Raw genomic sequence first — 13,810 nt, 5'->3', positions numbered from 1 at the left:
ATTATTATATTTATTTTTTTAAATTTAACTTCAGGTCAGGTTAATAACACGTAAGTGTAATAAAGTAATTTCCTCTCCCACCACTTCCTTGTTTTCAGTTTATGGACCAAAGCAAAGCCAACCAAGGACTGAGTCAACTCTGTACTCACTTGACATCCGTGATGACTCAATCCGCGATGAAGTGCACTTTGGATACTCCTAAACCACTATTATACATATGCATATGCACAAACACACACACAATAAAAGCTTCTAATATTGCTATGCCCACATACCACAATTAAAAAAAACACACACACACCGCATTTCCAACGATAAACAGGCATTTTTATTCCCCCTCCCCCCAGATACACAGTGCTGCTCACTTTTAATTATTCATCTCATACAAGTCAGAAAAGAGACGCCAGTTAAGTTTACAGCTCCAATAAAGCCACAGCACAGAAATGAGGCATCAGCACTTAGAATAAAAGCTTTGTGCAGGACAGGTAATGCGTGGAATAATTGGTTAAAAGGAACAAACAGGTGTAACATCACTGTGAGCACACATATAGATCTCTACTTTGATTTCTCATGTTAATAACTGTATTATTTCTGCAGTGCAGACTGGGTGTGGATGTGTTTCTCTGATCACACTGTTCTGCTCTTCATCTCGTCTTCTCATCCTCGTCTTAACGGAACTGAAGTGGACTCACACGCAGACCAATCACATCCTTACCGATCTCAGTCACCTAGGAAATAAAGTGAAATTAAAGGTTAAATTAATCTGTTTTTCTTGGTATTTTCTTGGCATTCTGTCTTTTAAATGGACACTAACACAACCACCAGGAGGCCCCTGATAAATATATTTGAGGAAACACAACAGGTGAACACCGTTAAAGATTTCAGCCATTTATACTACTATTTATACTATTTATTACAGGCTATGCTTGGATTTTTTTTTTTCCTTTTCCCATTTTTTTCATTATTTCCTTGACTTTGTGTAATTCTGTATGCAGAGAAATGAGTCTCAGTACAATTGACAAACACGTTTCATGACCTACAAATCTAAAACAAACAAAAAAAGCTGATTTACAAATATCTCTGACAATTTGTGAATTCATTATGATGTTCAGACACCAGTCCTCCTTATCCACAGATGGCACTCAACTTGGCTTAATGTCGGTTTTCTACAGATATAGTTCATTAAAATCAGTAACATTTCTTTTGAAATTGTACATTTGTCTCCTCTATCAAGACGAATTTCTCTTCATATCTTTGTAACTATTATATATACATAATATAAATGCAATCTATTGCTTTGATGAACTTTTCAGGTTGACTGGAGTTGTGCATGGCTGTCCCGACTCCTGACCTACCTGTGTGACCCTGCAGATCTGGCCTTTGTACGTAGGGCAGTAGCAGGCTCCGGACAGAGGGCACTTCTCAACAGGACGTCCGCGGTACAGCGGGACGAAGGAGGCAGCGCACAGGTCGAACGGGTTGTGGGGGTCGTAGTTCAACTGGTGGGCGTCTGTCAGGGTCTTCTCACAGGCTGCCAAAATCTTGCGGGTCTGAATGGTGGGGAGATATTTAGCATGAAGGCGAGAGACGACAAATGCTGCAGTGCTGTCGATTTAAAAGGGGAAACTGTAACGTGAACCCACCTGCTGTGCAACATTTGGATTCGGACCCAGCTCGAGCAGACGGCGTGCGAAGCCGGCAGCTGTCTTGAAGTTGCGCAGTTTGAAGAAGAGGTTCAGAGCTGTGCGCAACACTAGCACCATGTGGACCGGCTGGAGATTACAGTGGGTGAAGTAAGCAGCCATCTGTAAGGAAAACACACGCATACACAAGAAAATTAGTATTCAGTCGGTTTGCAACAGCTGTGACAATCAATGGAGGGTATGTCAGCAAGCTGCAGATTTTTACCTCACACAGCCTCTTCTGCTCTTCCAGTGTGTCTTTAGGCAACTTCTTCCTCTCTGTCTCCATGGTCAGACCCACAATGTACTCTCTGCATATTGTGATCAGCTGCTGAGCCTGAAACACACACAAATCCAAATCACACAGGTGGCCCCGACACATTTAACAGTCACATTTCTAAATAAATCTAGGTGGGTAATCATATACACAGCAGCCACACATGGGTTTGCAGGACAGTAATTTGTGCTCTATTTGAAGTTTAAGAGTTTTGGAGCTCACCTCTGCAATCTCCTGCTTGTTATCAACCACCAGCAGAGGCACAGACAGCAGGATGACTCTGAAGCGCTCGACAGCTTCCTCAAACCGGCCGGCCGTGGTCAGCTGGTAGCACTGCTGCAGGCGGGTGATGAGGTCAGAGAGGCGCAGGCCCACGGCAGGCAGTCCCTGCTTTGCCCCGCAGTCCTGAAAGATGTTTGTGTATGTGCATATTTATATTAACTAAGAATATGTGAGTCTATTTTTCATTAGAAATAAATTAATGACATTCTAAAAGAAACTTCTTTAATAAAGGATGACAAAAAACTAACAGCTGTACCTTCCAGTTTCTCTGGGGATGACCGCGCAGGCACGGCAGGGAAGGCAACCCCAGGTAGCAGGTGCGGCCTCTGGAAAGCGTCTGCATGAACAGCGATTTGTAGGGGCCGAAGTTCACAACTCCTACCTGGTCGTGGAGCAACTGTGGTGCAGGAGGGAAAGAGCAAATGTCAGTGTAGTGCATGAACTGGCCACATCAAAAGCAAACAAAAGAGGAAAAAAACCCTGTAGCAATTCAATATCGAATTGTGTACACACTCTCATAGCAGTTTCGAAAGAGCCAGCCAGGATGTGGTCCACTGGCAGCTGGGAGTTGTTGCACCACATCTGTGTAGGACTCATGCCCTTGGTTGGTGGGACAAAGAAGCCGTCTTCAGCTCCTCCACCTCCACCAGCAGGCATGTCCTGATGGGAGGAAGACATGGTAATATGAAATCAGTTTGGCATTAACTGTGTTTCACTGGTGGTGGAATTTGTAATGATGTGGCTCCTCTCACCAGCTCTGGAGGAAGGTCCAGGTCTTCCTCCACCTCCCAGCCTCCTCCCTCTTCTTTCACCATACCTTCATCCCCTAATCCTTCCTGGGCATCCATGAAACCATCTGAGACACAGGAAAAGGTGGAGAACCAGAAATATGAGTTTAAACATCGTGGTATTGCTGATGTGGAACTCTCCTCTCACTAAAAGGTCAAGTTTAAAATGTTCTTTAGCTACACTGAATTTACCTTCATCCAGCTGAAGCTCAGCATCGTCTCCCCAGCCCTCGCCTCCTGGGGCATCCATGTCGAGGTCGGCTGCCATCTGACCTGCCTTCCCTACAACACAAAAACTCAGTTCTCACTCTGCCAAAGTCGGCTGCCACATGTTACCACAACTTAGTAATTTCATTTTGACTTTCAACACCTGGAAACTACTTCTCACTGGTGGGCTTAAGGCATGTATGGACAGTATATATAATATGCGCTGTGTTTCCATATGATATATGTAAATGTGCACCTGTCATGTGTCAAGACTGATGACTCACCCTTTGCTGCAATGGCTCCCTCAAAGAAGCCCTTTGATACAGTGAGCAGAGGCCAGTTGGTGTCCAGAGGGTTGATGGGTGGAGAGGGCTGCAGCAGCTGTGCATTGGGATCAACCTCTGGCACCTAAAAGACACAAATCCAATATTATTTTATTGAAATTATGCATTTAGCTGCTAACATGAGAGTCAGATGAGAGTCTGTGGTGCAGAAAGGAAATAAAAAGCAGGTAAAAATGCTCTGCTTCTGTTTCAGTGTATGTTATGGTTGTCCATGTTATGAGTATGAAGGGACGGGGAACGTTTTCTCAACACACCGTCTCCTTTTCTGGGTCAAAGGTCTCCTTTAGTGCCTCAGCTTCCTCATCCAGTCCATGAGTGGCTGCAGTCAGGTAAGCCAGAGACTCTGGAAACATGCACACATCACACAGCTTGTTGTCTCATTTTCAATTTAAAAAACACATTAAGTACATTTATGGTATGGTCAAAGTTAAAATAATTAAATCTGAATAATCTGGGTCATGCCTGGTGCTTCAACCTACAGGTGGAGCAGTAATGGCTAAACACACTGGGGCTGATGTATTTAGGTAACAGGCCGACTGAGCATCAAATTCAACTGCAAAAGAACAACGGAAAGGGCAAAGGAGAGAGCATGTGATGGGGGTGGACTCACTCTGTCCACAGTTCTTCAGGATGCGGACCCTCTCACTGACGTCTCCCAGGTAGAGAGCTGCCTGGTAGTGACCACTCATGTCCTTCCTGATCTCAGCTACAAACAAAGAGTACACAAAGATTAGTTCACTGACATACAGGACACACGAAACTCCAAACAAGCCATCAACAAACAGCATCCCCATCTCTCACCAATCTTCATCATCTTGCGCAGCTTTGCCAGGTTGCCGGTGATGAGGTAGAGGAAGGTGAGCTTGTCAAAGTTCTTGGTTCTCTGGTAGCACATCTCCACGACCTGGTGGTGACCCTGCAGCAGTGCTGCTTCACCCAGACGCTCCCAGCAGCTGCGCTCATCCAGAGCCTTGGCGGCCTCCAGAGCGACCTGGAAGTTCAGAGGAACAGAAATATTCAAGCAAAGTGAGCTTGAAGCTGATTCTCATGCAAAACTGAACCAGACAGAACAGAGAAAATCCAAACTTGAGCTTGATGAGCTGCAATTGTTATACAGCAAATTATGGCTCCTCGGAAAATATAGAAGCATCATCAACATATGTGCAAAAAAGAAAAGAAAAAAAAAAAGTGCATGTCGTAAATGAAAAACAGCGTCATCATCACACAGTTTGTCCAGCAGCAGCTCACCTCGATGTTTCCACACTCCAGAGCCAGGCTAAAGCGCGTCTTCTCATCTTTGACGAAGTGCAGCGCCACCTCAGGGTAGCCCTTCTTCTGCAGGTAGGCAATGATGGACTGACCCACCAGCTTGGCATTACGCACCATGTGGAGCACCTGGAGGGACGAGGATAAGAGCAGTGATGTCAAAACCAGCATTTGGAAATTGAGATTAGAGCTGCAGAGTCCTTGCTAACGTCCTACACTGTTGCACAGCATACTCCAATAATCAGTCACAAACACATCGGTCACCACGGACCCACCTCATCATATTTGCGGTTGACCAGGGCCAGCTTGAAGCGGTACTCTGTGGGGTCGATGGTGAGGACGCGTGGCCTGCACTCCCTGTCCAGACAGTAAACGCTGTTTCCTCTCACACGGGTCACATAGATGGGCAGGTCCAGGGTCCTGATGATGCCATGATCGCTGCAGGGAAACACGATGACAGTGCCACGTTAGATGCTGACGTGTCACATTTTACTTTTCAAAGTGTAAAACTTTTAAATCTGATGTTGCAAGTTTCATTGTTTTCCTCAGTTTCCAAGGTAGATAAAAAGTAGTAGTGCAACATGAGTGAATTGTTTGCGGGGAAAGAAACTTAAATTTTGATTCTACAGACAGGATCCTGTATATCAATCCCCTAAACCTGTTGTTAACATGTTGCCGAACAAGCATTCACATATCCTGTGCTGCTGGTTGCTTTGCACTATAAAAAGCACTTTCATCTTTGAAATCAGGTCAGTGAAACACCACCAGTCTGCTGCATTTTAATCAGAGTTAAACCAAAACCTGCGTGTTGGAATCTGCTGCTGCTGCCTGCACAAAAATAACAGACTGCTGTCAACTGTTGCATTAACAGAACACAGCTTTTGTTTCAAGCAGCACATACCCAGAGGTGAGGGCGTATTTGATGTGGTTGGAGGTGGTGTAGATGAAGACTCCACTCTCGTCCCAGGCTCCGCTCTTCACTCGGATGTTCTCGTGGATGTTGCACAGACTCTCCAGCTTCCGGTTGCAGATCATGATGGCTGAGGGACGCAAAAGTGAGCAAAGGAGATTTAGATCTAGAGATGTTTTTCCATCACTACCACTAGAGATAAGCATCAGACACAGGGAGCACGCAGACATCAGTGGTCTTGTTTGAAACAATAACAGCATTATTTGGAAGTCAGATTGACTTAGCTGTACTAAAGCCTTTCATAAACTGCTTAACGGTGCTTTGATCAACATTCACAACTGAGCACAGCAGCAGCACATTCAGCACAGTGGAAAATAAAGATGCTGTGACTCTGTCATAAGTATCCTGATGTGTAGCTAATCTTATCTTATCTACCCACCGTGTTTAGCCAGCAGAGCCACGTGGGTGGTGTCGGAACTCCACACCACGTACTTGACCTTGGAGATCTTGACCGTGGCCAGAGAGCGTTTCTGCTGCACGTCGAACAGCGTCACACCATCGGCGTCGCGCAGCAGCAGCGAGCCCGTCCCGGCGTAGAAGATTTCCTCGCAGCTCGGCACCTGAACTTTCTTCACAATTTCATTCTTCAGGTTCTTAATCAGCAGCTGCAAAGGAGAAGGAAATGTCTTAGAAGAGCTGATTTCAGGTTGGATGAAGAAAAAAAAAGCAAAATAGATACAGATAATAACTATCTCACAATTAACAGTACTTCCAAAATAATAGTAACTTATTTAACTTTAACTGACTGAATCCCTCACATTACCTTCATGTTTAGTAATAAAGTGATCCTCCTCTTCAAAGTAAGCATTTATTTTTTTATCATAATGCTAATCATGATCTCAAGATTAATGTTAAAATATTACTCTGGTCTCTTTTGAAAACAAATACTGTCTAGACCTGCAAAAGGACTCACAGAGTGCATACGGTCCAGGACGGCAAATCTGTTCCTGGCCACCCAGACTGCAGTCAGACCAGAGGACCTCTTCCCCTCCGGTGCTGAGAAAAAGACAAATTTGTATTACTTTAATCAATACGTACAGTATATTGACAGAGATCCATCATGGCATCCAATCAGCAGCTTACAGTGTCACAAAGTAAGAGACACGACATAATTAACTACACATAATCACTCTAGAAAGATAAAACATGAAGGAATTCAGTGTGAGGAAAACCAGAATAACGTCAGTGAGGTGTTTCTGTACCATCGGGGTTCTGAGAGTCGCTTTCTTTGGGAATCGAGTACAGGTCATAGGTGCTGTTCTCCAGGTTGGTCGCCCTCTGCAGGAGGTAAAGAGCATTATGTAAAATGTATGTAGAACAAGGAAGTTGCCTGTGTATACCATTAAGACATTAACATGTTTTGTTTAAGAGACACTTACAGTGCAGAGCAGGACAGCGTTCTCAGCAGGGTTGTAAGACATGCTGAAGACCGGGAACTTTGACCCACTAGGACGAGATCAAATAAAACACAGCATGTTACACTCGCTAGCATCCCAATACTTCAACAACAGCCTTAAATCAGAAAGAATGGTGTTGGTGTTTGGTGCACTGCACACCACAGCCACTAGAAATTATGGCCTACCTGCGCAGCTGCATGACTGCAGTGTCCTTGCTGCTGTTGAAGTCCAGCTGGCGGAGGAAACGGTCTTTGACGTAGTAGAGCATGTTGCCGTGAACGGCGTATGCCGGACGCTCACGTTCGAGCTTGAACACAATCATGCCGCTGTCATGACCTGAAGGAGACGCAGTCTTTCAGTGTAAACACACACTTAAATGTAAGCTTTGGTTTAAATGTGCAAGTCCTGTGCTGTAGGAGGAGGGTGACATTATGAAAAGGTTCACAACAAAGGCAGGACGATCTGTGAGCTTTCATACGCCAACACCAAACTCATGAAGTGACTTTGTTAAACGTGCACAGATGCAGACCAGTGTCACCACCTACCAGCAGCAAACAGGTTGAGGTTCGGGTGAGCGCCCAGCACCCAGAAGCGATCGTGGTCCCGGCGGAAGGTCTGCACTCCCGTCCTTTTGGACATATCCCACACGCGGATGCTCTTGTCCTCGGAGTTGGACAGGATGAGCTCCTGGCGCGGGTGGAAGACGGCACAGGACACGTTGTTGTAGTGACCGCGGCACGTATCCAGCTCCCATGCCTTGGATTCTGAACCGAAGGAAAGCAGCCATAAAAGAGATATTAGAGGATGGAAAGAGAGGGAAGAGACATGCCAAACCGGGTGAGAAGCAGCCTTTCAGCTGACATTCACTTTGATAATGGACCCTCTTAATGCAATGAAATCTGAAAATGTCAACAGGCCTTCAGTCATAACGGACACTTGGCAGCAGACCGTTGACAGACGTGCACTAATGACTTCTGAGTCACTTACCGTTCATCCTCCAGATCTTGACCTGCCTGTCGTCAGCTCCAGACACGATGAGAGGCATGCTGGGGTGGAAGGCAGCCCAGTTGACTCCCCGGTCGTGACCCTGAATGCAGACACCCAAAGCCATGTCACACAAAACCAAATGAAAATCCATCAGCTGTGCCAGCACTGAGGCCAAACACAGAAAGCTTTCTGAACAATCAAACAAAGACTGCCCTCTCTGGGAAAAATTTAATTTAGCATCAAATTACACCAAAATATAATTAAACCGTTATGTTTATCAACGCTTATGAAAAGGCACAGAGAAGTTAGAATACAGAATCCTAAGTTGCTGAAATCGAGTGTGACTGTGCCTGGCCCTGCCCAAATTTTCCATTGCTTTCACTGAATGACACATCAGTTTTACTGATGTTAAAACCAAAGCCAGGCATTTTATTTCCTTGGGTGGGACATTTCTGGACCTCAAGGATTAATAACTCAGTATTCAAAAACACACAGGACATGATGTCATTTCGAGGGTTGCTAACATCAAGTCCCACAACGAATTTAGTTGATTTTGTTTTTCCAATCAACAGGACGAACTGTTGGAATCGGTGCTGATTTGGAAAATCTCGTTACAAGCTTGTTTCTCTTCTGCTTTTCAGTGGACACTGTTGCTTTTTACACAAACGCAACATATTTTTTCCACTATTAGCATTAATGTATGACTTTTTCAAATATGGTAGCTTCAGGCAAAGGAAAAGCTGGACGGATGAGAAAATAAATTATTTTTAAAAGAGGTTTCCAGTGAGCACAACACACTGCAGAGGCAAGAAAAAAAAATCTGTCATTCATCTGTCAAAGTTAACAACTCAGACCCTGAAAAAAACAAACGTGAAAGTCACTGCTCACCTCAAGGACATGCTTGACAACAGCATCCGAGGCACCGAACAAGTCGACGCCAGAGATGCCGCGCACCTCCGTCTCCACAGCGCCCGGAGACAAGTTCTTCTTCCTCAGACCTGGAACCGACATTCAGGGCATCGCGTGCAAGGAAGGAGCCATATTCATGTTACACAGGGCACAACCACAGTACAGGGGAGGAGGAAAGACACGTAAAACAAGACACAAATTATTAAAATAATTAAACATTAAGCAATATCATCCTAGATGAGAGGCAACAGAGAGGGGAATTACAAGGAGTGAGAGCTGTTGGACTACTGAACACACACTCGGTCAAAACACACCAACACAACCTCTGCTCTCTCATTCCATGTCAGCTTGAGTCTGAAAACAATCAGGGCCTTAATGGTGCTGTTGATTGGGTTAATGAATCACTAGCACACAGATAAAATCACGAGTTGATTGGACAGCAGTGCAAGACACTGATTACCTCCCAGACTCAAACAAGATCAGGAAAACAAATGACTGAGAAAACACAGTTTGCATTCATGATTCCCGCCCATTAAAACGATGCGGTGAACAGATAGTTCAACAGCGTGAAGAGATGACACGGGGGAAGAAATGGCACTAGGAACCCTTGAGCAGGTGTGGATGTTTCCAGGGAGAGCATGGGATAAGGAGGACGCAAAGAGGAGCGCATGGACTCGACTGATGGGGATGGGGTGGGTGGTGCTTGCTGTTGTAAAGAGGTGCTCTGATGGGGCGTTGGATGTCAGGAGTATGAGGAGTTTTCTGTTCTCTTAGAGGCTCATGCATGTTTCTGCATAGATGTTTGAGTCACATGCAGAGTTAATAGAATATGACATGTCACCATCGTGGGTTAGGAGCGAAGTTGGTAAAAAAAAAATGGCGACTGAAGCTCAAGAAATATTAACACTGAGGTATATTTCATGTTATATTTTGAGTTGAGGAGCCAGCCGTGCAAATGTCATGCCAGGAGGAGTGTCAAACATTTCACATCAATACGGAGAAGTTTAACTTTGTTAAAAAATACACTTTCAACCTAGTTAGTAGTATCGTCTGTTCTTCTTGATGCAATCCAAACCAAGAAAATGGTCAAATATCAGTATGGGAAATATCATGGACTTCCTATAATGAAAGGATGAGTGCTAAATGTTGTTAAATGGATGCAGGGCATGTAGCATGGTAAGTCAAGCATGACTGTTGATCGCGCTGCTATAACTTCTTTAAATGTAGGAGCTCAAAAAAATGTTTGTATGTATAAATGCATTCATGCTCAGTGTTAGAAACCTGAAATAAATCCCCAGGACAGGAGAGACAGTAAAGAGCGATCTTATGGATGTAAGAAAGAGACAGTAGATGTGAGCCAGTTTAGTTTGTCAGAAGACAAGAAACAAGAAGCAAGAAACAACATCAACAAACAGAGATTTAAAGAACATGCAGAAACACAGAAACACCTCTCCCATTTCCTCTTACATCCCTCTGATCTGCAGACTCTTTCTTCATCCAGAACACTTATTCACAGTGCAGTATCTTATTAACAAATACCACACCATAAATTTGCTCTGATAATACACTATTTCCCTGTCTGTCTTTTCTGAAAGAAGAGGTGTTTCTGCAAACAGCCCACAGAGATTTGTCCTCTACAAGCAGGAGAGGAAGAAGTGGCAGTGCAGGACTTGATATTCATCCTGCTCCGCTTCTTCCTCGTCCTTCATACCACTCTACCCTCCCACCCCTTCCTCAACCCAGCCCGCCGTCCTCTGCTCCGCCATCCCCAGGCCCTCACCAGAAATATCCCACACTCGCACGGTCTGGTCCAGGCTGGCTGACACCACCAGGTCCTCGGATGGGTGGAACTGGGCGCACATCACATAGTGATTATGGCCAGTCAGCACACTGTAGATGAAGAGAGAAGATTGTTTAGCGAAATTTTGTTAAGCAGTTTTGGGGGGTGTTGCATGATACAAAGTAATGTGTAGTAATTGTATTTCTCAGTCTAAAAAACTTCTGTGAAAGAACAAACTGTGTCTTACCAGACGCAGGTCCTGGACTGCCAGTTCCAGATGCGAATAGTCTGGTCATCTGAGGCGCTCAGAATCCAGGGGTACTCCTGCAGAAATGGAGATGACAGAATTCATTCATTCATTTCAAACAGACTTTTTGTACAGATGACAAGACACCAAGTCTTTGCCACTCTTGTACTTTGAAATCAGTGATGATACAGATGAGAAGCACATGTTTTCTAAAGTGGCAGAGAAACTCACATGGTGGAAGAAGGTGGTTCTGATGTAGTCGAGGTGTCCAAGGAGAGTGAAGAGGCAGCGCCTCAGCTTGTAGTTCCACACCTGGTCAAAACAGGAATATTCACTCATCACATACACATACAATGTAACAAATACCAACACAATATATGTTTTAATACACAGGACATAGCAGTGTCATGCAGCATCTCTGACATCTAATGTAAATATTATAACTTAAAACTCAAGTTCTCAACATCAAGGAAAATGCATACAAACATAACTTTTGAAGAAGAACAGGAAATATTATATTTGGTCAAACCTTCATAACATTTCTGTGAGAATTTGCACATGCCAAAGCAGTCTCACCTTAATTTTGTAGTCATCTCCTCCAGACACAAACAGTGGCTGCTGTTTGTGGAAATCAATTCCTCTGACGGGGCCTGTGAAGACACATCATTACAAATATGACATCAGTATCACATATGGTCTGTATCAAGAGCACAGCGAGGACGTTGAAATAACAGCAACACACTACATCAGCCACGTCGCTGCCTTACCATCGTGCTCATCAAACTTGTCAATCAGAGTGCACATCCGATAGTCCCACAGCTGGATGACTCCGTTGTGCAAACTTGCAAGAACCCATGGCCTTTTTGGATGGAAACTTAGGCCTAAAATATAAGACAGTTTATCAGCTATCTCGTGATATCAGTTGAAAACAGGCCGTTATATTTCCGTCGATGAATGATCAGCTGATTACAGATCAGCAAAGAAACAATATCAAGTGATCAAGATTAGCTAAACAGTGGAGATCGTTACGCTAGCTCGACAGCTAATGAGGAAGAATGTCGGTGTCCGTTCAACATCACTACATTTGGACGCCAGACGTGGCATAAAATATTTAACGTTAATTCGTGATACATAAACCTGTAAAAACAAGCAACTGACTTATTTACAGACGCAACTTTAAAAGGACAAATAATTCAACCGGTTAACGTCAGCTAGCTAACGTTAGCTCCGAGGCTAACTGCAGCTGGCAAGCTCTTACCTTTAACACGGGCCGACTTCGTTTCAAATTTAGTTAACATCGTCGCTTGACGGTTAAACGAGTAGTAATTTTAATGCTGTGGCACAACGTAACTCCAGCAGAACCGTAAAAACAACTCAAATCTTCCAGACAGGTGAGCTCAGGCGGCCTGATCGCCTTCGCCCATTGAGCCGATTCTCCTTTTTCCTGACACGTAGCCCGTTTTGTCTTCCGGTTTTGAACAATAAAGTTGTACAGTGAAAACTTGACGCAGAAAGCTCCACGACGGCGGCAGCTAGAAATACAACAAATAGAACTGACTGACACGAGCCTCGTAAACTGAACACGTTAACATAACTACTCTAAATACTGTATTTCTACACAGTCTGGTTAAAGTGACCTATTTACACATTAGACCTTTTCATACGTAAAAAGTATATTGAAACTACAGTATGTCTGTACTGTTGATAAATTATTCTTACCAAAAGGCAAATTTAGTAACTATTGTGGAGTTTTCTGTCATATTCTATAATCTTCATCAGCTCATTGAGTTTTCCCATTTGGATGGAAATGTTGATATTTAAATGGACATTTTTCTGAGCACTTTCACAACTTTCCATCCATGCTGGCTTAAAAGCTTCATTTAGTAGCTGTTTTGGATCTTTCAGTCCTATCACATGAACTTCAAGTGACCTGTTAAGTGCTGAGAAAAAATAGAAACCTGGACATCTGCAATTTTGTCGCATCTGACTCCCATCTGCTGATGAAGAACATGTAATATGATCAAGACATACAAAAAACCTCTAAAGATCCACTTAACAAAAAAAATGTGATATCTAAACCGAGAAAACTCAACTAAAATCTCCAGAAAGAGATAGTAAGTGGTCATTGAGTTGAGATTTTCCAAGTACAGCATTCAGATCCTCTTTTTTAAGAACATCATAAAGTAAAAGTACTCATAATAATAGAGTGAAATAATAAAAAGCTGAATAAAACTGCACTGTAATTATCAAAAGGACTAATTTTACCACTGAATTACTGATGCATGAATGTGTAAGCAGCTTTTTGATGACTCAGCTGGTTGAGGAGGACCATATTCAAACTAGAGTTCAAGCACACACACACACACACACACACATATGAACCTTGTCACCTTTCATCATTTTTATTAGTCTTATAAACGTTTATACACGCAGTAAATTTATATGTAGATATATCTTGTTTTATATTCTTACTCTGCTTTATGTTTACTTTTAACACATTTCTCTCTTTGCTCGCTGGTTTGATGCACATGAACTCCTCAGATGTTTTTTTATGGTTTTGTCTTCGTCTTTGATGTTTTGCCAGTTTTGTGCTCTGGTCTCACAGAAACCATATTTCACTTCAGCCGTATTTCTTACAGTTGAATCAACAAATAAGCTTGAATCTTTATACACT

The 13,810-nt window shown here is 43.5% G+C and overlaps 1 protein-coding gene across 1 annotated transcript; it reads right to left on the bottom strand.

The window, feature by feature from the left end:
• Positions 1-305: 305 nt before the first annotated feature.
• On the bottom strand, positions 306-12,577 carry copa (COPI coat complex subunit alpha). Its single transcript, XM_076745057.1, has 30 exons — positions 12,395-12,577; positions 11,904-12,017; positions 11,713-11,786; positions 11,368-11,448; positions 11,137-11,213; positions 10,890-10,999; positions 9,089-9,198; positions 8,201-8,300; positions 7,759-7,977; positions 7,399-7,549; positions 7,196-7,262; positions 7,019-7,094; positions 6,730-6,812; positions 6,196-6,421; positions 5,748-5,886; positions 5,122-5,284; positions 4,829-4,975; positions 4,382-4,571; positions 4,191-4,286; positions 3,835-3,923; positions 3,521-3,644; positions 3,222-3,311; positions 2,994-3,097; positions 2,755-2,901; positions 2,498-2,638; positions 2,182-2,364; positions 1,909-2,019; positions 1,644-1,805; positions 1,356-1,550; positions 306-728 (listed from the first exon to the last, which is right to left on the bottom strand). The coding sequence occupies exons 1-30, from the start codon at positions 12,432-12,434 to the stop codon at positions 669-671; spliced, it is 3,669 nt and encodes a 1,222-aa protein (XP_076601172.1). The 5' UTR covers positions 12,435-12,577; the 3' UTR covers positions 306-668.
• Positions 12,578-13,810: the final 1,233 nt, after the last annotated feature.

This window comes from Chaetodon auriga, chromosome 12 (assembly GCF_051107435.1).
Source record: "Chaetodon auriga isolate fChaAug3 chromosome 12, fChaAug3.hap1, whole genome shotgun sequence".
Taxonomy (NCBI): Eukaryota; Metazoa; Chordata; class Actinopteri; order Chaetodontiformes; family Chaetodontidae; genus Chaetodon; species Chaetodon auriga.
This window is presented reverse-complemented; position numbering and strand designations above follow the sequence as displayed.